The 26,468-nt window shown below is 44.6% G+C and overlaps 1 protein-coding gene across 2 annotated transcripts in view; it reads right to left on the reverse strand.

Moving 5' to 3' along the window:
• Nucleotides 1-2,216: 2,216 nt before the first annotated feature.
• RXFP1 (relaxin family peptide receptor 1) overlaps nucleotides 2,217-26,468 on the reverse strand; it is a 321,924-nt gene continuing 297,672 nt past the window's right edge. For both annotated transcript variants that reach the window (XM_088475345.1, XM_088475344.1), the window contains 2 exons: nucleotides 20,292-20,510; nucleotides 2,217-2,538 (listed from right to left, as the gene is read on the reverse strand). In XM_088475345.1, coding sequence (XP_088331471.1) covers nucleotides 2,246-2,538; nucleotides 20,292-20,510 — 512 coding nt within the window. In that variant the 3' untranslated portion in view covers nucleotides 2,217-2,245. The remainder of the gene's footprint in view (nucleotides 2,539-20,291; nucleotides 20,511-26,468) is intronic.

Below are 26,468 nucleotides of genomic sequence, written 5' to 3' on the forward strand. Positions count from 1 at the left end.
TCTCTCCTTAAGTATGCAGATTCACAGCGCTCCCACCCCTGAGGGCAGATGTATCAAACCTTCGAGAGAGAAAAAATGGAGAAGTTACCCATAGAAAGCAATCCGCTTCTAACTGTCATTTATTTAGCAGTCTATGAAATGACAGAAGCTGGTTGTTGTTATGGCCAATTTCTCCACTTAATCACTCTTGAATATTTGATGCATCTCCCTAATGGACAAGCTATGACCAGGCAAAAATGTTCACATTTCTTAAAGTATATTCTAGTGGGTTGTCATAGATACAGGAGCAACAACAATTTGGAAAGCTAATAAAGGGATTTGTCAATAAATATGTATAACAAGGGCAATTTAGATCAAATCTCTTGAAATACAATATGGAGTTCAATACAGGGACAGTTGGGTCATAATACATTTATATATTCTGTAAAATACTTTTTAGTACAGGAATAGCTTGATTATTATTTTTAATTCCCACATTAAGTTGATAAGTTATTTTTCAGAGTACTGTACAAAAGGACAGACATGACAATAAAGTAAGGCCGGGTACACATCACAACGACGTATAAAAGACACAATGGTCGTTTCAATATCCCTTCACCCCAGAACACACGATATAGAGCGTACACAGGGTCTGATTCAGCAGTGCATGCAGATTCCCGATGTTCAGGAATCTGCGCAGGCACATGACCCGTTCTGCGCATAAGCAGAACGGGTCTTCGGGACCACACGTAATCTGGTAGCAGGCTGTCAGTGACAGTCTGCTGCCATTTAAGGTGGGGACGGGGTGGCAACAGCCTCCGTTACCCAAAACGGAGGCGTGTCACCGCCGTTGGGGGGAGGGAAGAGGCCAGGATCTCTGTCGGCTGACGGGGATTTCCTGGCCTCTTCCTCTAAACTGCAGTGGTTGACTGACACCCCATGGGTCACCTTAATCGGTTGATGTTACGCAGTTTATTCGATGTTGTGTAGGACAATGCAGTTCAGATAAGTAATGCACAGGATGCGTGATGCCTCCTACTGCATTACCATATCTGCAAGGATCGCAAAGCTGGCTGCGTGCATACATCATATATCTATAGCCTGCAGGCAGCTTTGCAATTGCGATCCTTATGGAATCAGACCCAAACGACGGCACAATGTCAGAGCATTGTATCCAATTAGTCTTTTCTTTTGTACACACTGCAATCACCGTGTAGATCAATGGCAGTTCAGGTGATGTCGTCAGAGGAAAGATTGGACCAATATATCTTGTGGTTGTGCGATTGTGTGTACATACTGCACCATGTGCACCTTATCGTTCACAACATCTTCCCATCTGATGAGCATGAAAAAAAATGTGAAGATGCGATGAACGCGCCATTGAGTATACACACTATGCGATGTGGACGATATGTCGTTTCTATTTGCCTCAAAACGAAATACTGTCCAATATATCGCCTAATGTGTACCCAGCCTAACACATGAGAATCTCTGTGATCCAGCTGCAGCACACAATAATACTTTTCTCATATTATTTCAAGTGAACTGGTAAAGGTGACAATACTATACTGTATATAGTTTGGTAAGTGAGAAACTGCTTGCAGGTGAGATTCATAACTTATTATTTTCGGATATAGCAAGATCCCTAGGGCTGAATGTTGCCTGGAGCGAGGGAAAATTACAGGACAGCTGCCTTGTGCTGAAAGATAGAATAAGTCAGTCTTACCTGCATGAAGGAGCCTGTATTTTAATTGCTACTTACTGTTTTTGCAATATTAGCATTAAAGGATATTTAGCAGTAGCATTTGCATGTATCATCACCTAATGTAGAAATGATCTGGTTATAAATTGATAAAATAGCATAGAAATTGCACATTAACAACATGGAATATGGGGTGTAGCTTATAACGGTGTTGTATTGTAATACAGAAGCCCTGACATACAGGCTTTGTGATATAAAGTATATAGTGATTTACTGTGTATTTGCTGGCTTTATCATGTCTGTTTTCTGATCATTGCTGTGCGTCAATCTTTCAGTGGTTGAATCCAGACATCACTGTAATATTTTCTATTTAAATAAAAAAAGAAAAATTTATATTCTTGTTCTCTTTTCTCCCATTATCATCAAGTCCTGATTAGAGGATAGTCCTAATTTTCCCCATTGTCCGATATTAATCCTTACAAGAAGACAGAATGACCCTTTTGTTTCCTTTTAAGGGCCACTTGCCCATGTTGAATAGTCCACAATGATTCTTCCTACTAGGTGCTATGTGTAGCTCAGCCTTGTTGCATGAGTGGTGACTGACACTTCAGAATCTGTGTATAGTTCAGGTCTTATTGTTTCTGGAGAAATGTCTTGTAGTGGCCACATTTCCACCCAGAAAAATGAGGCTGAATAAGCTTTTTGTTTATTATTCCTAATAGAATGTCGTTGTTTGTAGTTATTCCAAATCTGACAGATCATTTCCTTAAATGGTCTAGTTGTAATAGTGTAAATAATGGGATTCAGAGCACTGTTAATTGGCAGTATGAAGATCACAACCCAGGAACTAATGGAACCTGAAAGATACAATAAATTGAGTATTAGTTTATATAAAGGACCTAAAATACCAAATCTGGAATATTCAAATACCAGTCAAGAAATCCAATAGATGGTTCAATATTCACTAACAGTTTTGTTAAAATGTAAAGTGTGATAGAGCATTACATATCCTCTTCATTACAGACAGATAAAGCTACTTCTCAGTGTCGTACTGCAGTCACTTAAGCTGCTGTGACACAACAAACCATGGCCCTGAGTATTTTTACCAATCCCCATATATTGATCATATAATCACTTTGCTTGGGATTTAAGCATCTTACACTCAACACAATTTATAAAACAAAAACATTAATCATATATTTATCTAATTTCTAACAATAGAAATGAGCTAATATTCTCTTCTCATTCCATTCCACAAAAGCTCCGATAGTAGCTGTCCAATAATTAGAGAAAATGTACCAGCTAATGAGAAGTAATACAGAAATTAACTGTAGTCTTCAGCAGGCTTTCCAAAATACGTTTCAAATGATCAACGACTGGGCTATTTGGTATACATATTAGACGTTAAGATTATAGTTAAGCTAAAAGGCACACAAGTATAATTTAAGAAAATTACTTAGGGCTCTATTTACTACAATCCGCATATTGAATGCGGATTGTAGTGTGATATTACCGAGTGAATTCGCATTGCGAATTCAGGCAATATCACAGGGATTTACTATAAATTCCTTGCAGGGACAGAGCTTGCGATAAAGCTCTGTCCCTGCGGATCCCATCCGCACTCTAGTCGCGGTATTTTCGGAAAAAATACCGCGACTAAGAGCCCGCGCATGCGCCGTCCGACCACCGCTACTACCCCCCCAATGACTCTAAGCCCCACCCCCCGCGATTGCGGACCCCCACGACTCCCCCTCCCCCCCCGCGACCCCCCCCTCCCTTCATTACACTTACCTGCATCCTCCTGGCCTCCGGTGATCTTCTCCGGGCTTCCCGATCAGGTGATCTCCCATACTGCACTGGGACCCGATCACCTGATGACCGGGCCCCAGTGTACTATGGGAGACCAGCTGACCGGAGAGGAGCCATCACCGGAGGCCCGATCACCGGTCCCTGGATTCAGGTAAGTAAAAAAAAAAAATGTTTAATTTTTTTTTCTCTTTTTTTTACAGCAATCAGCTTGCGGTCTGCTTAGACCACACAGCTGATTACTGGTACCGGCTCCCGCCTCTGCTCTCCCCGTTAGAGCAGAGTGGGAGCCCGGTAACCGGGGGAGACCCTGGATAACGCCACCTCCAGGTGGCGTTATTATCACAGGGCTTCCCCCGGTATTTTTTTACAATTTATTTTTAGTAACTTAGGTCGGATCACATTTCCCATTACAATTATGGGAAATGCGATCTGCTTTACTTAAAATAAGTGATACTTAGGGCTTGGAGTAGAATTTTACTAATTCTACTCCAATTGCCCTGTAATAACTACAGGTGAAACTAAAATAATGTGAAAAGGGTGTGAAAACACCCTTTTTCACTTTATTTTAGTAAAAATAATGTTAATAAATAGAGCCCTTAAACTGAAAATTAAAATGACAAATGTGTACCTGATAACCTTATTTCTCCAAGGATACAGTGTCAGTACTAAAGTTAATTCACATTTCTGATTGCTGCAAATGTGATTCACATGGTCACATTCTTTGTATTAAAATGGAAAAGTCCATTAAGATTAAAGTTTTCTTTCTAAGCGTAGCATGGCCCTGATTCAGAGATGGACGCTCATCTTTCTGAAAATGCAGGCAGCGTCACCCCTTACTCACCCGCAAATGACCACAGCCTTTCAATCATGCTGTGTCAGGACGCGAAGACTTGCGCTCTATTACTTACTGGCGCACTGGTCAGCCTGCCTCCAGGTGTCTAGCGGGCGGTATCGCCGCCACTCCTCTAGCCGCCCGCTGCTGTCTTCAGTGTATTCCAGGTTTCCATGCCAGCACCCCGCAACTTTGCCCGCCATCTCCGTGTACTGGGCCCTGCCATGACACTTGTGATCAGCTGACCTCAGCTTCCCCAACTGCAAGTCCTGTAGCTGTCAGCTGATCTGCTCCACCAACTGCAGTGCAGCAGGGGGGATAAAAGGACGTGCAGTGTTCCCAGCGAATTGCCAGAGCAACATTGCCATTACAGCTATATCCCTTGGCTCCAGGTTCCTGTGTACAAATCTTGTTCCAGAAGCTCTGTTCCTCTGCGTTGGTGATCCACAGATTCCCATATGCTCCATTACACTCCCAGTATAACCTGTGCCTTGCTCTAGTAGCCTTCAGCTAATCCATCATACTCTGCATTCAATGTTCACCAGGGGCTCCCAACCACGGTGCTCAAGTCCAGATTTTAAGGATAGCCATACTTAAGCACAGGTGTGTATATTAGTACCATAGTTATTTTGATTTAACCATCTGTGCTCAAGCATGGATATCACTAAAACCTGTGCCTTGAGGACTGAGGTTGGGAAACACTGGTGTACACTGCTGGATTCCTGTGGACTCAGACTCCATTCCAGCCGGCCAAGTGCAAGGTCAGTTCCAGCCTGACTCATCCTTTGTTTCAGCCGGTCCCAGTCCTGTCCAAGTGCAAAGTCAGTCCCAAACTGACTCCTCATTTGTTCCAGCCCGTCCCAGTCCGGTCCAAGTGCAGTCAGTCCTAGCCTGACGCCTTCTACATTCCAGGCAGTCCTAGTCCAGTTCCAGTGCCTTGGTTGTACCCGTCTGATTCCAGTTACTAGTGCCTGCTCCAAACCAGTTCATACATTAACTCAAGTTCAGTATCCAGTCCTTCCTAGCATACCGTCATGCGCAAGATCTACATTTGCCCACCAAATTTCCTGTACATAGTTCCCTTCACTGAACCACAACCAGACTCACTCCCAGGTTCAAGAGAATCTCATGACATCACATGCATCTTGTGGGCACTGCATACGATCTTGCAGCACTGAGTACAACTCTCACTCAGGCCCAATATACACTGTTTATAACAAAAAATTACTCTCCCTTTGGTATTGAAGCCATTTACATTTTTTCCTCAAAAAAAGGAATATATATTTTTCTACCTCTAAATTCAGATCACACCTCAACATTCCAAAACAGCAGTACTAAATCCATTAAATCATGGTTAAATGAATATGCTCTCAACTATTTTGGAGCATAATTGCTGTGCTTTTGGCTGCTTCCTCTGGGAGGAGGCAGCCAGGTCGGCACTGCGGAGGGCGGGACTTGGCAGAGGTTGGCGGGGGAGTGATGACGCAATTGCATCATCGTGGCCCCGCTATGCAATGCCGAGATTGCCGTCATTGTGGAGCGGGAGGCAGGGCTACGATGACGCAATCCACTGCTAATCATGTCATTGGCCGCCTATGCACCGCTGGGTGGCCCCAAAACTGGGAGACTTGTCCACTTTTCCGGATGCCAGGAGCACCACCTGATTTTCTGGAGCCTCCCAGCCATTTGGGGTAGGGTAGGGATATGTTTTGGAGCTTTATTGATTTTTGAGTGCATTTTCTTTATTTTAGATCCTGTCCTTACTGGTGTCCTGGTTTGTCCTGTCTTTGTCCTATATGTATACATGTATTGGCATAATCTGTATTATACATATGCAACATTAAGTTTTACCCAAAAGTAAATCACCTTGTGAATTAATTAATTTATTGTTTATTGTATTTATTGTGACATCTGCAAACTATAAAATACCACCACCTGTGATTGAGCGCGGGCTATTTCTATTGCATATGTTTTGGAGCTGTCCACTAGTTTTGCAGTTTCCCACTTAGTACAAACATAATGATAACTTTAGATCTTGAATGTCAGAAAAAGGAGAGTTATGGTAAAACTTACCCTTGTTAACTCTCTTTCTTCGAAGTCCATAGGGTCCACAGGGAGAAAATGGGGTGTATATGGTACTTGGAGGACCGGACACCAACAGCAAAGCTTTTTTCAATCCCAGGATGCTCCGGTCCTTCCCTCTATACCCCGCCTACAGCCTGAAGGCAACTCAGTTTTGTTACCGAGCCCAAGGCAGTAGCAGGAGAGGAGAGAAGGAAGACTGGTACACTGAAGAATCACACCTTCACACAGAGAAGGAAACAAGTGACCAAGAGAAGAGACCCACAGAAGCCAGGAGCGTCAGGGAGGGTGCCCTGTGGACCCTATGGACTTCGAAGAAGATAGTTAGCAAGGGTAAGTTTTACCATAACTCTCCTTTTCTTCTTCAGGGTCCATAGGGCTCCATAGGGAGACAATGGGGATGTCCGAAAGCAGTTGTTCAAGGGCGGGGACGCTCCTGAGCTGAGAGGAGTACCCGGCGACTGAAGGAAACATCCTGAGAGGCAAATATATCAAAGGCATAGAACCTAAGAAAGGTGTGGACAGAAGACCACGTGGCTGCCTTGCATAGTTGCAGACGCGCCACAGCAGGCTGCCCACGAGGGACCCATAGAGCGAGTAGAATAAGCGGATAGTGTAGCCGGCACAGGAAAGCCAGTCTGCGTGTAAGCCTGTGAGATAGTCATGCAAAGCCATCTGGCCAAAGTCTGTTAGCTGGCCATCCCTTGTGGAATCCATACAGGACAAAGAGGTAGTCCGATTTCCAGATGCACTAGTACAGTCCACATAGATCCTCAGAGCATGGACCACATCCAAAGAGGCCTCACCTGCCGAGAGGTCTGGTGATTGAAAGGCCGGAACTACAATTTCCTCATTGAGGTGGAAACAAGAGACTACCTTGGGAAGGAAGCCAGGGCTCATTTGAAGAACAGCCCTGTCCGGATGAAAGATTAGAAATGCGGAGCATCAGGAAATCGCCCCTAAATCCGATACCCTAAGGGCAGATGATATAGCCAGAAGAAACAGAGTCTTTGCAGTGAGCCATTTGACATCTACTGAATCCAGGGGTTTGAATGAAGGTTCCTGAAGTGTGTGGAGAACCACTGACAAATCCCAAGGAGCCACAAAAGGGACACGGGGAGGTTGTATTTGTAGAACACCTTGTAGGAAGGTGTGAACATCCAGTAGAGGAGCAATTCTGCGCTGGAACAAGATGGACAGAGCAGGAACGTGCACTTTCAGAGAAGCTAGACGGAGTCCGAGATCCAATCCAGCTTGAAGAAAGGCAAGGATTCTAGAAACCCTAAAAACCTGAGGGTCATAGTTTCTAGTAGCACACCACTGGAAATATGTATGCCACACCCGGTGATAAATCCTGGTAGAGGCCGGTTTATGCGCTCTGAGCATGGTCTGGACCACAGAACTAGAAACCCCTTTAGATCTTAGGAGCAATGTCTCAAGAGCCAAGCCATTAAAGACAAACAGGCCAGGTCCAGATGTAGACAGGGACCCTGAGACAACAGGTCTGGTCAAAGAGGAAGTTGGAGAGGAACGTCTATGGAGAGACTTTGAAGTTCGGAGTACCAATGGCGTCTGGGCCAAGCCGTAGCTACCAACAGGACCATGCACCCTTCTTGCTTGAACTTCCGAAGAACTCAATGAAAAGCAGACTGGAGGAAAGAGGTAAGCCAAATGGAAGGTCCACTTCACAGATAATACATCCATGAAGGCTGGGTCAGGTCCCTCGTCCTGGCCCCATACACTGGAAGCTTGAGATTGTGTCGTGAGGCCATGAGGCCAACCTCCAGTAGGCCCCATTTGTCCACCAAGAGCTGAAAAACTTCTGGATTGAGAGACCACTCCCATGCATGCATGTCTTGACGGCTGAGGAAATTCACCTCCCAATTGAGAATCCCCGGGATGAACACTGCGGAGATGGCTGGGAGATGATGTCCGGTCCAGGTGAGAATGCGGGACACTTCTGCCATGCTAACTGACTTTAAGTGCCTTCCTGGTGATTGAGGTAGGCCACTGCCGTGTCGGACTATACTTGTACTGGCTTGCCCTGAAGAATATCCTGAGCCAGAGTGAGGGCCCTGTAAATGGCTCAGAGTTCCAGGACGTTGATTGGTAAGATTGCCTCGGCTGGAGTCCAGCGTTCTTGGGAGGAGTGCTGGCTGGTCACTGCGCCCCACCCGTGGTGGCTTGCAACCGTGGTGAGGAGTGTCCAGTCCAGGATCCAAAAGGGTCAACCCTTGTTTAGGTGGGACGTCTGTAGTCACCAGGATAGGGACAGGCGAACCTCCGGAGAGAGGCCCATTGTCTGGAATCTGAGCAGAAGAAGCAGCCCGTTCCACCTGGAGAGGATCAGGTGTTGTAGGGGCCTGGAGTGAAACTGAGCGAAGTCCACCATATCGAAGGTGAACACCATGGATCCCAAGGTCTGCATTGCAGAGTGAATTGACACTCGGCGACTGTGGAGTACTCTGTGCAGTCTGTGCTGTATTATAGAAATTTTGTCTGCTGTCTGGAAGATTCCTTGAGTCTGAGAGTCCAGGAAGGCTCACAGATGTACCATTCTTGGAGAAGGGATCAGGGAAGAATTTTTCCAGTTGATCAGCCAACCATGTGTTTGTAGAAAGGCAATGGTTACTTGTAGATGGCGGTGAAGAATTTCTGGCGAGCTTGCTAGGAGCAAGAGATCATTCAAGTATGGGAACAGTCTGATCCCCTGACGACAAAGATAGGCCTCCATATTTGCCATGATCTTGGTAAAGACCCGAGGAGCTGTAGAAAGCCCAAAAGGTAGTGCTTGAAATTGGTAATGTTGCTGTAGGACAGTAAACCGGAGATACTGCTGATGAGAAGGCGCTATAGGTACATGTAGGTAAGCGTCCTGAATGTCCAGGGACAACATAAAGTCCCCAGGCTCCATGGCCGGGACAATAGAGCGTAGGGTTTCCATACAAAACCTGGGCACCCTGATAAACTTGTTCAGAGACTTGAGGTTGAGGATAGGCCGATGAGACCTGTTGGGCTTTTGAACCAAGAAAAGGGTAGTATAATAGCCCTTCCCTCTCTGTGATGAGGGGACTGGAATTATTACCTCCGAGAGCAGTAAAGACTGAATGGCCTTCTGGGGGAGCAGGGCTTTGCTTGGGTCCGAAGGAGGTCCTATGCAAAAGAACTGCTGGGGGGGGGGCCATCTCAGGAATGAGAGGGCATACCTGTGGGAGACAACTTCTTTTAACCAGGCATCTGAGGTGGTCTGACACGAGAACTGGGTGAACTGAAGAAGTTAGCCTCCCACCCTGGGAGGCCCCAGGGAGAGGCCCGCCCCATCAGGCTGAAGGCTTGTCCTCAGATTTGGTAGGTGGACGTCTTGTAGCCCAGGTTTGTTTGGTCCTAGACTTGGAGGCCTTAGTGGATGCCGACTGCGGTGGAAAGGACTGACCTTTAGCTTTTCCCTGGGGACGAAAGGACCTAAAGGATGACATCCTAGGCTTCGTAGTAGATGCAGAGGGTATGAATGCCATCTTGGAAGCTGCCAAGGTAGTCACAATCTTGTCCAATTCTGGGCCAAACAGGATCTCCCCAGAATATGGCAGAGACTCCAAAGCCTTTTTATATTCCGAATCTGCTTTCCATGAGTGAAGCCAAACAATACGGCGGGCTACCATGGAAGTAGCAGATGCCTTGGAAGCTAGGAGGCAAGTATCCAAAGCCGTCTCTCCTAAATAGGAGGCTGCATCTCTAATGTGAGATTTGTAGCACAGCTGTTTCCTCAAAGCATCAGAGGGAAATGTATCTTCTAGGGCCTTTGCCCAACTCTCAATGGCTTTTGCCACCCAGGCCATAGAACCTGGGAGGACGAGTAATAGCTCCTGTAAGAGAGTATATAGACTTCAGGCAAGCTTCCATCCTTCTATCCGTCTCCTTTAAGGAGGATGCAGTGTGAATAGGTAAAGTAGAGTTCTTAACTAGAGGTGTCACGTGGGAAACCACTGTAGGGAGAACTTTCCATTTAGTGCAATCAGTAGGTGGAAGAGGGTAAAAGGAAATTAAGAATTATGGCAGCTGAAACTTTTTACTAGGCATATTCCATGCTTTACACATATGATCAGATAGCTGATACGATTGAGGAAACTCTGGCAAAACTACCTTCTGTCATTTAAATAGTGGTTCTTTTGCCCTAGGAGTGGGTTCTGCCTTTTCTATTTAGGTTGTAGAGGTAGCTGCCAGACTCTGCACTGATTCAGGCCCGCTTGCGAGCGGGTCGATGTTGGCCCTGAGCGCATGCACCCGATGGAGGCGGCTCCGTCATGCGCATGCGCGAAACCCGGATAGCGACGAGCAAGCCGTCGCTCCGGGTCTCGCTACAAAGGGGGCGTACTGTCGATGTTGACTGACAGCATGCCCCCTTTGGTGGGTGGGCCGGGGGCGTAGCTGCCCAGGCGGAGGAGTTCCCATGGGAATGCCTACCGTCTGGGGCTGGCCCCACTGACATCACAAGTGATGTCAGTGGGTGGACTTCTTGCTCTGTAAGAGCAAGAAGTCCACTGGGACTTGCGGCAATGAGACCCTACCACAAGGGTCTCGTCGCAAGTCCGATGGTCGCGATGGTCTTGACCATCGCGACCATCATCCTGGCTGCTCGCACTAGCTGTGGGTGGTCTAAAAATACAATAGGCGGGCACTGATTCAGAGCGAGCGCTCTGAAAGAGTGTCCGGCTCTGAATCAGGCCCTGAGTTAGAAAATACGTCTACCCAAGGGGGAGGCAAAGGATTCGCAGGGAGTACTTACCACAGGGACCACTAGGTGATCCACAATTTTTGCCAACACCTGTAAAAAAGAAGCCCAGGGGGGTCGGAGAGGATTCAGGGGCTGAGAAGCCAGGTGCCGTATAACAAGCTGCACATAGACCATCTTGAATGAAGTCCTCTGAAGCTAAGCCTGCTAAACAGGACTTGCCGGACACCAGAGTAGGAGCTGTAGGCTGCTTGTTATTCTTGCCTTTGCTAGACAAAGCTGCAAGGATAATTGTAGCACACAATCTGGCACAGTGCAGTGAGCAACCCAGATATATGTACAATATGGCACAGTGTAGAGCGCAACACAGATACACAGTATGTTACAGCCCTCACAAATATAGATAGATGTGAGGTACAATGAACCCTGGAGAGACCTCAGGTCAGTGGTGTCCCCGCCTTTTGAAGCACCCGGTGCGGGTAGCTTAGCAGTGTGCGTGGCACTGCTGTGCACCGGGAAACAGGTGGTGTGGCCTCGTGACAAGGGGTATGGCCTCACGGGTGGGGGTGGGGCCATACAACCGAACCTGGTTTTAGTCTCTCCGGGAGTCCCGGAGGCACGGGCTGCCCCCGGGGACCAGTGCACTTGTAGTGCCGGCTCCCTTACTGTGACAGGAGCTGGGTGCTGCACGTAATTCTACAGTGCAGCACCTGGCTCCTGTCACTGAGGGGGAGTCTGCACTTTGGTGTCATCCCTCGGCGGGTGACACCCGGGTGCAGCACACACCCCCTTTGTGACGCCACTGCCTGAGGCTGATGCAAAAAATCGCTGCCGTGAGTCTCTGAGGGGGCGGAAGGTGAGGGAGGAGCAGCTCAGGGATAGCAAGACCGCAGTGGAATGGCGCCTTGAGCTGGGGGAGGGGCCGCATGGAGAGGAACTTCTCCCCTATGCTGACATCAACCACTGGGTCCCTGGCCTTAGTATGTCCCCTGCTCCAGTATATTATACCCTGGTGGTCTAGTGGAGTCCCGGAGGAACCGGTGTCCACAACAGTGCCTCTGGTCTGTCTCCTGAGACTGGAGGTAAGACTGCGCACAGACACTGGTCCTCGCCTTACCTGTCTCCTTGAGTCCCGGCTGCAGTCTGGGGTCCGAGGAGCCCTGCTAGCTAGGTTCCCCCAGTGCCCCGCTGAGAGTACCTTGCTGAGGGCTGGAGTCGCGGCGCCACGGAGGGATGATGGAACAGTAGTGCAGACGTCCAGAGAATTGTCTAGTGCTGCTTGCTCTATTATGAAAAAAATGTAAATAAAAAAAAAATCATAAAAATAAAGCTTGGGCTGCTTATAGCAGCCCCACTGTTCTAACAGTGATACAACTACTGCCAGACACCAACGAAACTGAGTTGCCTTCAGGCTGTGAGCAGGGTATAGGGGGAAGGACTGGAGCATCCTGGGATTGAGAAAAGCTTTGCTGTTGGTGTATGGTCCTCTAATTACCACCTACACCCATTGTCTCCCGGTGGAGCCCTATGGACCCTGAAGAAGAAACATAAGTGCAAACTATGGGCCTGATTCAGACTTGGGAATAGAGTGAGATATCTCTCTCAACTGTGAACCTGAACAAACCATATTGCAATGCAAGGGGTGTAAATACAGTAATTTGTGGGGTAAATACTGGCTGCTTTTGCATGTAGCCCACAAATACTACCACAGCTTTATTATTACTCTACAATTTACTTGTCAGTTTGGAAACACTCCTCCCAAATCTAAATCTCTCTGCACATTTTAAATCTGCCCCACCGGCAGGGCAGCATGGTTTCACCAAGATGATCAGTTGAGAGAGATATCTTACTCTATTCCCAAGTCTGAATCAGGCCCTATGTCTAATCCTGACATCTTCATTACTCAAATGTTTTTTGCACTATAACATTTAATCCTGGCAGGGCAAAAGTTTATCTGATAAAACATATATGAGATTAATCTCATTATAATTTCTAAAATTGCTTAAGCTTTTCTCTCCTGTTAGGTTTTCAAAGACTGCCTTAATCTAAATAATATGTAGAGCCAGGGGCATCTTCAGAGAGGAGGTGGCCCGTGTGCACTCACCGTGCGGGGCCCCCTCCTCTCTCTCTGGTGGCTGGCAGCCGACTGACGCGGCTGGCCAGCCACCGGAGCCTTAGTAGACTCCGGGCACTAGAGTGTGTCCGGAGTCTACTGCACTTGCTCAGAATGCCGGAAAAGACCACGGTGGCCATTTTCCGGTGTTCTGTGCAGCGCTCACACACCGGACGCAGGACCACGGACAGGTAAGTTGGGTGCAGTGTGTGCGGTGCGGGGCCCCCCTGGACCCGGGGGCCCGTGTGCCCCGCACACACTGCACCCATTATAGATATGCCACTGTGTAGAGCACTGTCTCTTCTAATGTCTCCTTGGAGGGGTAAGCTCTGTACACAGGGTAGCCCCAGGTTTACTAGCCACCCCCTCAATCCAACTGTTTACATAATGAATAATATCAACCAAAGAAAATATGCCCCCACAGGAAAAGAAACACACATTGGCCCCCCACAGGAAAAGAAACACACATTGGCCCCCCACAGGACAAGGAAATACACATTGCCCCCCACAGGAAAAGGAAATACACATTGGCCCCTCACTGGAAAATGAAATACACATTGACCCCCCACAGGAAAAAGAAACAGACTCTCACAGGAAACAAAAATTGCCCTCTCCCCAGGTAACAACACACACATTGCCCCCTCCCAGGCAAAAAAAACACATGCTCCCCCACAGGAAAAGAAAAAACACACACATTGGCATCCATATTGAAAAAAACACACACATTGACCCCCACAGGAAAAAAACTCCACACATTTGGCCCCAAAAAGGTAAAAATCGTGTGACGCCACACAGCTGTTTCAAAGATTTGTCACGGCCCAGGCCACGTCTGTGCGGGAAGATGAACCCAGCGTGGCCAGGGCCAGAAGTTTTACCAGGCCAGAATTCAGTGGTCGCACTGCGCACTCTATGGGCTGGTGCCCATGCATCCGCTTCACTTAAACGGGCCTCAAGTCAGCCCTATTGGTAAATGACTACTGCTGTCCTGACCCTCTTCAGTTTTGTTGGAGATCGAGTGAAGCTGTATTTTATCCATAGCTACCCCACAGTATGAACCAGGGCAAACAGAGAAGACTAGTCTTTGAGCCTTCTGTCAGCAAAATCTTGTTTCAAATTTTGTTGGCCACTTGTGTATTTGTGCTTGCGCCCAGACTCACAGACCCTGAGCAGCTCAGTCTAACTATGGATAATTATTTATTTAATTTATTACATATGTGGTCTGCATATTCTGTCTCAAGTGCTGTAGTGATGAGAGTTGTAAATTCTCAGTCACACTAATTATGGGGACACATCTTAACTAGAGGAATAACTAGGGTGAATATCGTTCAGGCAAATAAAAAAAATGGCGCCCCTTGAAAACTTGTTTAGAATTCTGTCTGAATTCTTATATTGTACACAAATAAACACACTGGAACACAAAATGAGAGAAATGTGAGAGCATGAAAACCCATGAATACTGCATACACATATACCATGTCGTGGAAAGAAAATTTTATGTGAACCGCAAATAATTTTACATGTTTTGTCTTAAAACTCCTGCCATCTAAGATTCAAATTTTAGGTCAATTAAAATGTCAGTAATCATCTTCCTCCAGTAGGTGGCAGTTGAAGAGTGTGTGGTTTTGTTATTTATTATTACCCAGGCAATCTTATGATTTGTCTCGGGTTCTACACAATAAAGTCACTCATGCTCTTTTACAAGTGTCACAACCGGAAAATGTGTGGTGGGGTAATTGTATATCTATTGAAACATATAAAAAAAAATTCTGTCAAAAATATATAATAAAATACAACAACAGCCCCATTTGACTAGTATTCATTGCAGAGAATATTCTATTGCCCTTTATACAACAAATTTGTGATGGGCAATTGGAAAACAGCCAGTGGCCTGGCCAGCCTTTACCGGCATTACACAGCTCTATAATTAGATTATTGAATCAGTGACTGGTTATTAGGAGATATGTGTGGAGTGCTTACGTCATTGTGTTTTTTATTATTGAGATTACGGGTAATGAGCAGACATTTTGAAGGGTAGAGGATCACACCTTGGGTATGCCTGTCCGATGCGATATTTAAGAGGTAAATTGTCGGCCGCATCGGGCAGTGTATGCCCAGCCGCGGCCAACAGACAGACACTTCCTGTGTTGCTTCCCATGGAAGGAACAGGGAAATGTCTCCTCCCCTGGGGGCGGAGCGCAGATTTAGGGCTAATACACTGTGAGAAATCTCACAGTGTATGCCGCGGACATCTGCGGCTGGCAGGGTGCCAGATAAACTGTCTGTCGGGCTGGCAGGCATTTTATCTGGACGTGTATGCCCAGCTTTACTGTTCATTTACCTGACAATTGTATGTGCTATTTCCAATCTTTATTTTGCTCCCTAATTGACTAACTGCAAAATAATTATCTTTAGACTTCCTTTAACATCTGTCTTTTGCTGACACTTTCTTGTTTTATTTTTCCATTGGATGTATATTATTTGGAAAATCTCCAACAAAAAGTTTTATTAAAAAAGTCTTTTAAAATGTAATAAATAAAAAAAATTGTTACATGTATGGGAGGTTTCTCTAGTTGATTCTGTTCCTCTCTGTTATGTGTTCCACTTACTCCCTGATATAAACACTGTGAATTCAGCACTACCGATAACATCTGTTACCATTAATGATTAGTAGTATGTCTTTGGTTTAAATACCAAATGTAAAATACTTTAGAAGTTGATAGCTGTCATGAGATCGTGATGCGGCCTCTGATTGTGTATATATTCTGGCAAACGCTTCAAACATTTCACAAATCATTATATTTTCTACCAAGCCAAACTGCTTCTTATTTCTTATCTGTAACTTAACATGACACAGCTGTTCTGCAGAACACAGAGATCTAATCCATGTCATATTTACAGAAAAGTGGCACAGAAGCGCCAAATATTTCACAGCTAATTACGATCTGGTATGAAAGAAAATAGAAAAACAAGTGTCTCCACTATGAAAGTATATTTTATAACACTGAGAACTACACGTGTAGTATTTTCTATATATTGGCAGAGCAGGAAATCTAATCAATTGCATGTGCAGGTTCAAGCTCAAACAAGAGTTTAGCAATATCTCACAGCACCATGAGCTAGGAAAAGGGATATTCAAAAGAACCAGTTTCCATAAGGGGCCATACATCTAACGACTGATTGTACGATCCCCCGACTGCATCAGAAACTCTGATCTGCCAGTCGGAAATGCCGACTGCCGGCCATCGACATAGGCAAGTGTAGGGGGGGTTCCGTCTGCCTAGAAATCCCCCTCCCCAGCCCACACCATGACCACATTAGAAATAGTAATATAATGGAATTTTGCTAGCGCTGCATGTTCTTCTCAGTATCATAAATGAAATAAATAGCAGCACCTGTGAATCTTTTAACATGTATCAGCCAGTAATAAATAACCTGTGCACCAATTAGGGGATTTGGAAACACGCACTGTTAGGGATGCACTGCTATAGAGCCCAATATGTACATATATGTCCAGGACAGTGCTAGGTTCTTCTGCTGCTCCCCCAGACTCCCGGACTTGCTCCCATGCCCTGGAATGATGCTCACATCTAAAATAAATACGTTCAGCTCAGGCAGGAAGGCCCTACTGCTGCATATAATGGCTTACTGTGATCTCTGGTCCTGTATATGATGGAATTATGACACACAATGCATATTAAAGATGGATAAGTGGTAATTGTGCCCTCTTCATGGACTGGCCACACTCACTCTAAAATCACGCATTTGGAAACCCCCCTCTAGAAATCCTGCGTCTGCCACTGATTGATGTCCGCTGATCAATCAGAGGGTCGGAAAAATTCTACGTTAAAAGTCACCGATTTGCAAATCACGATCATATTTTGATCGTGATTGGCAAATCAATGAAAACCACCATGTTAGATTTCACCAATCCTCCGACTCCAACAACTGGGGATCGCCAAATTGCAACAATCAGTTGTTGGGGTAAGTGGGCCCTTAGGTGCAGGCTGCAGAGCAGGATTTGGTGATCCACTGATTGCGCACAGCAGTAAAAAAAACTTTGTAATGATTTGTTTATTTCTGCCTGTCAGAATGCATTCTTTTTTTATTACATTTCTTTTAATATCAGAACTTTGGAAATGACACAAAAATTATATACTTTCTTCAACAGTGTCGCAATTAACATTGTATACATCGAAAAATAAATTACATGTATACATACAAATATAAATGACCAACAACATTTCTCAAAACAGAAAAAGAGTGAGAAACATAATAGGATCAAAAATCAAAGTCAAAATGAATAGGCACGGCTGGCACATCCCCCAAGATCTAAGAAACCGTTGTTTGCATATCAATTGGTGCATCTCCCGATAACAATCTGGTTTCATACCAACTTGTGGAGTGAAAACATTTATGTAACTGAGTTTTAAGGTCCCCTGATAAAGAATCAATGAATCCTTCCCGGATGTGAAACATTTTTTCAGTATGCTCTTCCTTGTGTAATGAGGCGTCTAACCAGTCCATGTGGAATACGTGGAACATTTTCGCCTTGAACAATTGTATGGATGGGGGTTCCCCGTGAATCCACTGGTGTAATCTACTGTTATGGGCTACTGCAGAAATGATAAGCATCAACCTCTTACTTTCTTGCGCCATTTTGGTTGTAGGGGGCATATATCCCAGAACTGCCCATTCTGCTGAAAGAGGCATGTCACTAAGGAGGTAGGTCATTACGAATCGTCTAACCTGTTTCCAAAAATAATTTATAAGTGGGCAATCCCACGTACAATGCATGATTGTGGCATCTGGGCCCATGCACTTACGGCAAGCCCCAGAATCAGAGATCCCAATTAAAAATCTACGATGTGGTGATACATATCCATTATGAAATATATTGTAAAACATTTCCCTTTACATTGAAGATAATGTTTGTATGGAGTAATTAAAGAGCTTTAACCTGGGATATACCTTTAGAAAACCAGGAAAGGAAAGGCTGCGCTGCTTGGCCATTTTGGTATTCGGGGTTGGCTATCAATGGGAAAAATAGCGAGTGGTGACTATTACGACCCATTTTGTTTCTGGTTTTGTGCCAAACAATCCAAGAAGACATCAGGAGTGGATTCTGAGACTCTGACGTTGATTGTGTAGGATTGATAAAAGGTGCTGATGTGGTAAAAAGGATTGATCAATGTCCGAAGTTGTGTATCTGTACCATTAATCCAGTCCTGGATGTAGCGGAGAACACCTGCCTCGTTATATAATTTTAAGTTTGGAAGGTTTACCCTCCCCCATTGGCTATAGGCTGTTGTAATTTGATCAAGCTTATGAGCGGTCTCTTATTCTGCCAAATAAATCTCTAAATGTGGTGTTTATTAGTTTTTCATCCACTACTGACAACAGTATCGGAAGCATCTGAAGTGGATAAAGGAGTTTTGGGAATGTATTAATTTTTATTAAATGTACCCGTCCTAGGTATGATAACATTAAATGATGCCATTTCCGCAATTCCCCCAGGGCTTCTTGAATTATCTTTTGTATATTCAAACTATATAAATTATGTATGTTTTTGGGAAGGGAAATTCCGAGATATTTAATGGAATTGGAGGTCCATTTAATCCTATAATCTGCACACCAGGGGCGGTGACCCTGGGATCAGAATGCATTCTTATACAGCTGGGTCACTTAATGTCATGGGAGTCACTGCCCCGGGGCAGACATATACTTTCAATGCTTGTTTGCCTTAACTCTCCCTTCTCTTAAGGGGGCTGATGCACAGTTGAATTTACGGCTGATTGCGTAACGCATTTTGTTAGCTCATACTCAGAAAATGAACGGATGCAAATGTAGTTATGTAGAGTCGTATTCCATTTAGGAGTAACAACTCTTACAAGAGGTGGAACTGGGGACAGAAATGGTACTCTCCCATAGTAAAAATGTCTGTAATGAGTGTTCTTGCAACTCCAGGCCATGCAGAAAAGAATTTACGCCTGCGGAAGACGTATCTTTTCCACCTAGTGCAGTGTTTCCCAAACTCATTCCTCAGGAAGCACTAACAGTGCATGGTTTCCATTTGTCCTAGAAGGTGCACAGGTGTACTCATTACTGGCTGACACATTTTAAAAGATCCACAGGTGGAGCTAATTATTTCACTTGTGATTATATGAGGAGACCTAAAAAACATGCACTGTTAGTGCTCCCTAAGGAATGAGTCTGGGAAACATTGATAGTGTATCTAGGGCAGGGGTAGCCAACCTCAGTCCGCAAGAGCTACTAACAGTTCACGTTTTCCACACCACCTAAATGGTGCACAGGTGTATTCCTTACTCACTAACACATTTAAAAAGATCCACAGGTGGTGCTAATTATGTCACTGGTGATTCTGTGAGGAGACCTGCAAAACATGCACTGTTGGTAGCTCTCGAGGATTCAGGGTGGGCTACCCCTGATCTAGGCACATGCTGATAATGACTAGTAGTAAACCAGGTGCACCGTGAATATGCTACCCCTGCAGACTCCTCCTTATATACAGCTTTGCCTATGGGTGAAATTATGCTATTATTAATGCCTGTTTTTTGAGTAACGTGCGCCTGAGATACTTCTGACTCTGCATCAGCCCCAAGCAGGGAAGACCATTGTTACTGAAACAGACAGGGTTTTTATTGCATTGCCACATAAATATTGTAGGTTTTTATATAGTGTATTTAACATAAACTTACTAGCATAGGAGAACCTGAGTGCCTTAGTATGTGCCTTAGAGAATGAGCAGAGTTTATGAATGAGAGGGAGACGGAACTAATGATTACTCTTTAGTATTTAATAGTCACAAATGCATTGTCATGGCTCTCTTAGACACTTCATCAGGCCTGGCCAACCTGTGGCTCTCCAGCTGTTGTGAAACTACAAGTCCCAGCATACTCTCCCACAGATCAGCTGGTAAGGCATGCTGGGGCTTGTAGTTTCACAACAGCTGGAGAGTCACAGGTTGACCAGGCCTGCCCAACATCATCTTCTATACAGATAGCTCACTATCTTAATGTAAACCCACCTGGTATTTCAACTTGAAGCAGTGATAGAAGTTTAAGTATGAAGATGGGTATCCAGCAGAGGGCGTCTGTGAAGACGATGAAGAAGAAACGCTTGGCCAGAGTCATTTCTTTCTTGATGTGATTGTGTATTTCAGTTGCCATTATTGCAGTTTGATGGATACTATAGAACATGCTACTGTAGGAAAACACAATGATGATAAAAGCTGCCAAATTCACACCTGTTGGAATAAACCAAAACACAGTAGTTACTATGATGTACAGTACAAGCATTCTTAGGCTCTGTTGATAACTATTTGGTGCATGTGTTGGCATATTATTTATTTATTGTGTGTGTATGTGTGTGTGTATATATATATATATATATATATATATATATATCATAACTCCAGAGAGCTGAGGTGCGTATCCACTAGCAGTTTGTAATCGTACAGTCGTTCCTCATTCCCTGTAGTGCCAACACTGAACAATATGTCGCTCAGTGCAGGCACCCTCCCTCATCCCTGAACATGCCCAATCTGTCGTTATCGGCAGATTGGCGGCATGTTCAGGTGATGATTGATGTCGAAAACGACCAGCGGGAGCGCGCATTGCTGGTCAATTTTAACATTTTCATGCCCAATTTGGGAACGGTTAATGAACGATAACTATGTCGTTATCGTTCAATCGCTCATTTTAATCGCCTAGTGGATACGTGGCATTAGGAGGCCCCTGCTTACAATCTTCAAGCTTGTGAGCCCAGGACACTACATCAGTCGATGCAGTGCCTGGGCTTGCCACTCCTGGAAAATGGGGCGGACACGCTCATTTCCGGGAACGCCGGCTGCCCCTGCCCCCGCACAGCCCTTTAAATGCCTCTGCCTGTCAATCAGGCAGAGGCACAGAAGGGACTGCGTGCGACTACGCAGGACCCATTCTGCACACTCGCAAAATGGGTCCTGTGCACGTGCAGATTCCCGATAATTGGGAATCTGCGATTAGCAATGCATGCAATCAGACCCATAGTGCTGTATAAGTGTGATAGTCAAAAAGAATAATACACTGAAGTGTCAAAAGTCATGGAATTATTGCCTAGTATTGTGTAGGATCTCTCAAGGCCGGCAAAGCGCAGCAACTAGACGTGGCATCGATTCCACAAGTGGACAGAAGACCTCCGAATAGATGTTGACCCATACTGTCTGGATAGCTTCCCACAGCTCCCTGATATTTGTAGGTGCATGATCTTGGGTGCGAATGGACCTCTCCATTACATCCCCTAAATGCTTGATTGGGTTCATGTCGGGCGAATGTGGTGGCCACAACATTCATCAGAACTCTCCAGAATGCTCTCAAACCAATTCTGGACAATCATTATTGTGCAGTCCATGAAAGGCTGTAAATGGTCATCAAGCAATGCAAAGTAGCTGGTACCGGTCAATTACTTGTTCAGACGGACCAGCGGACCCAACCAATGCCATGTGAACACAATCCACACCATTATGGAACCACCACCAGCCTTCACGGTGTCTTGTTGACATTTTGGGTCCATGGCCTCATGGGGTCTGCCCCACACCCGAACCCTACCATTAGCCTGAAACAACTGGAACCATGACTTATCTCACCACGCTACATGTTTCAGTCCTCCAGAGTCCAATATTTGATGTCATGAGCCCAGGTGAGGGGCTGTGTCTTTGTGATTTGAGCCAATGTCGCTTGTCTTTTACCACGGACAATCTTGTTCAGACCCTGCTAGTCATGATCATTAAGCACCCGTGGTCAGAAACTGTGCTGTCCATGGTGGGTGGTAATGCCTTCCATGAGGTACACACGTGACACTGTAGATGAAGGAAAGTTGAATGTCCGCACAACTTCAGAAATAGAAAGTCCCATCCGTCGGGCACTCACTATCATTCCCTGTAAGAACTCTGAAATCCACATCGCCTTGCCATGAGCAGCCTAGTTGGTGTTCAAACTGACTCATGAGATGTCAGATTACAACTGATGCAGGTCTGAGCATTTCCAATATGACACAGTACAGTGACCCCACCTACCATTACCTGTATATACTGATATCCCATGACTTTTGGCACTTCAGTGTACATGTAATTTGAACATAATTGAAATCAAAGTAAACAAACCAAATATCCGTGGCTGTAGAAAACTACACCAACTGTGACAAGCAGCTAATATGTAACATGTAATAGATACTTTATGATTATAATGAAACAATAATGTTTCAATGTAACATACTATACACATGTTATCCTTAATTACAGTGATAAAATAGACCCAAAATAACCTCTGCATCCCCCACATCATTCATCCCAAAATGCTTCTCAGGTGCAAATTGTTTAAAAATTCTTCTATGTGCTTCCAGACCTGCCACTTACCACAAAATACTGCCACTTGTCCTCATTACATATGAATGTGAAAACTCCACCACTGACCAAAACATCAAGATCCAGGGATCACTCACTTCTAACCAGTAACCAACTAATTGCACTAATTAAATCATTTATTTACAGTCATTTTTTTAGGATAGAGCAGGGTGAGCAATCGCTTATTGCCAATACCTAGGCTAGAGGGAGACTTTGTGGTGTAGAATACATTGTAGTTCCTCCTTCTTCCCTAACATATTTGTGTGACCTCCACAGAATGTACACTGGAGGTTCTATGTGCAGAAGCTGGTTAAGCTGGCTGGGTACACACGTAAAGATTTTCTGTCCAACCATCCAACTAGTTGATTGGTTGGAATGAAAATCTGGTAAGGTATGAAAGCAAATGACAATCAGCAATTTGCTCCTAAATGCCAGAAAACAGATGAAAATGTTTGTTCAGACAAGTTTGTTAAATAATTGATTTAAACAATTTGTTCAAACAACAATTTTTGTCCATTTTCTGGCATTTGGGAGCAAATTGCTGATTTGCTTTCATACCTTACCAGAGTTTCATTCCAACCAATCAACTAGTTGGATGGTTGGACAGAAAATCTTGACGTGTGTACCCAGCTTTATAGGGGTATTCAATATGGAGCGAAAACTCAGTTTCTGCGATGTTTTCGCACCAATTACGTCATTTTTGGAGGTTTTGGTTTTACACCGTATTCAGGGCCTGATTCAGACCCGCTCGCGAGCGCAGGACGCTCGCAAGCGGGTCAATGGTGCCCTACTGCACAAGACGGAGGGAGCTCCGTCGTGCGCATGCGCGAGACCCGGCTAGCGACGCCCCAAAGGGGGCGTGCTGTCGATGTTGATTGACAGCACGCCCCCTTTGGTGGGCGTGCCGGGGGCGTGGCTGCCAGACAGAGGCGTTCCCATGGGAACGCCTACCGTCTGAAGCCGGCCTGAAGCCGGCCCCACTGACATCACTAGTGATGTCAGTGGGAGTGATTTTGGCTCTGATAGAGCCAAAATCACTCCAGGGCTTGCGGCAGCGAGACCCTACCGCAGGGTCTCCGTCGCAAGCCTGATGGTCGCGATGGTCTTGACCATCGCGACCATTATCATGGACGCTCGCTATAGCTGTGGGTGGTCACCCACAGCTATGCGAGCGTCCAAGAGGCCGCTCCATTTTCATGTAGGAGGGCCCTGATTCAGAGCGAGCGCTCTGGTCAGAGCGTCCGGCTCTGAATCAGACCCTCAGTTTCAAAGACTTTTTGCAGGTTCGAAAACTCTTTGAAAAAAAACGGGGATAACTTTTCACCACTGAATAGGTGGCGAAAAAAAGTGCAGAATTGGAGTTTAGGGGTGCAGGCTTAAAAAAAATAGCCTGCACCCCTGGGAATGACATTTTTAAAAATAACTGTGTTGAAAAAAAAGGGACACCCCAAAAAATTAATTTATAAATTGGGGTGAAAAAAAAAAATTGGGAAAAAAGTGTTTAAAAATAGGGAAATAGGTTCAGGGCTAATCTGCAAGTATGCGGCAGGTGTTTTCTAGAATAGGCTATTAGCGGCAGGTGCATAGTTGCAGAATTTTTTAAAACTTACTTTAGGGACATAAAAATATGCTAGTACCCATTTTCATGTACCCCAAATTTGATGGGACCACTTAAAAAAATGAAAAAAAAAAACCTAAGTGCTCTTCTGCAACACTTCTTCAATGTCGGGAAAAAACACCTGCTGCGGCTATTTAAATCCCCGACTTTCATTTGCAGGCTAAAACGGGGGTACCCATAGTGATCCCCCATGTTTTTACAACTTTATAGGGGTCCTACAATTTATTCCAGGAAAATTTTATTTTTTTACGCAGATCCCACTTCGCAGCTTCCCGTTTTCGTAGGTTTTATATTGAATACGGGGATAAAGTGGGCGCGCGCCCGATACTTTATCCAAGGAAAATCTCCAATGTGGAGCGAAAAGTCCAGCACGGACTTTTCGCTCCCATATTGAATACCCCTCAAAGAGGGGTATTCGATATGAAAGGTTAACTTCCCTGGCGAAGTTAACGTTTCATATCGGAGTTTTTTTCTGCGTAAAGGTATGGTGCGCGCTCCTGCTTATCCCTGTATTCAACTAAACGAAAACGGGAAACTCCGAAGTTGGATTTGCGTAAAGTTACAAATTTTTCCTTAAAATAATTGTAAGACCCCCCTAAAGTTGTAAAGACATGGGGGATCACTATGGGTACCCCCGTTTTAGCCTTTAATTGAAAGTCGGGGTTTTAAATAGCCGCAGCAGGTGTTTTTTTCCCGACATTGAAGAAGTGATGCAGAAGAGCCGCTATAATTCTATTCTAGAAAACACCTGCCGCATCCTTGCAGAATAGCCCTGAACCTATTTTCCTGTACTTAAACAATTTTTTCCCATTTTATTTTTTCACCCCAATTTTTAACTTAATTTTTTGTGGTGTCCCTATTTTTTTAAAAACTTTTTTTGACACAGTTATTTTTTAAATGTCATTCTCAGGGGTGCAGGCTATTTTTTTTTATGCCTGCACCCCTAAACCCCAATTCTGCACTTTTTTTCGACACCTATTCAATGGTGAAAACTTATCCCCGTTTTTTAGCAAAGACTTTTCAAAACTGCGATAAGTCTTTGAAATTGAATACGGTGTAAAACTAAAACCAGTGATATTAACGCAAAAAACTATATTATCGCTCCCATATTGAATATCCCTGTTAGTCTTGTACAATCTTATTCTCTGCTTTATCAGATTAAGCTGAAAATAGAACAGACTAGATCCCCAGGTGATGACCTCTTGCTCATCAAAGCAAAATTGGAACTCGTAGATAGTATCACTGGACGTATTGCAGCTCTGTAATATGCAACTTTTTTCATCTTATGTATGTAAAATTTGATCACTGCTCCAACAGTTAATGCCCCCCTATAATTGAAATACAGCAGGGTACACATCAATGGAAGTAGAAGCTGAAATGAGCCAACCCAATATCTACAGTATATATAGGTGTACTGTTGTTGTTTGTAAAGTCCTTTTAAATATAATAGATCTCAGTATTTATTTTTCCTAGTTCAAATTATATTTTACATAATAAAATATATTGATGAGAGTTCTACATGGATTGAAATGCACATTAATGCTAATGATATGCCTCAGTACCTTACCTGCATTCTCCTGATAAACCATCAGTTCATTTCTTTCCTTTTATTTATGTTCTCTGTGCCTCATATGGTTACATTTTGGTTATCTCTCTCCCCCAGATAATCCCACTCCAGGACTCTCAGGCTTTGGGGCCCTTTTCCTGCTCGCCCATATGATAACATATCCAGATACTGATCAATAAATTCTTTTTAAAGCTACTCAAAAGATTTCGGCTTTACCTTGACTACAGAAGTGAAACTACTAAGCCTTTAGAAGACGCGTATGAAGCTCTGTGCAAGTTCTGCTGGGGACACAGATCTGACCCCTTATCATTATCATTTTCGTACAGACAGAACGTTTTACTTATGAAAGAGTGCAGCAAAAAACTTCCAGCAAAGCCCATCATCTTTACAGCAGACATTTAAAATAAATGATTCATTGACGTTAAGCCTTAAGTGATACTAGCTTTGCTTGTTACTTAACATTGCAAATATTTATGAAGCTATGAAGACTGCTAAATTTTAGCACAGCATATACAATTTGTTACAAACATTACTGCAACTTGTCTTGACTTCATTTCCGGACTTGTACGCCTCTTCCTCCTGTCTTGCTGCATGCCTCACTGTTTGCACGTTTACTTACTGAAGACATCTAAAATAG

Source organism: Taudactylus pleione, unplaced genomic scaffold (genome assembly GCF_031769625.1).
Source record: "Taudactylus pleione unplaced genomic scaffold, aTauple2 ptg000170l, whole genome shotgun sequence".
NCBI lineage: Eukaryota > Metazoa > Chordata > Amphibia > Anura > Myobatrachidae > Taudactylus > Taudactylus pleione.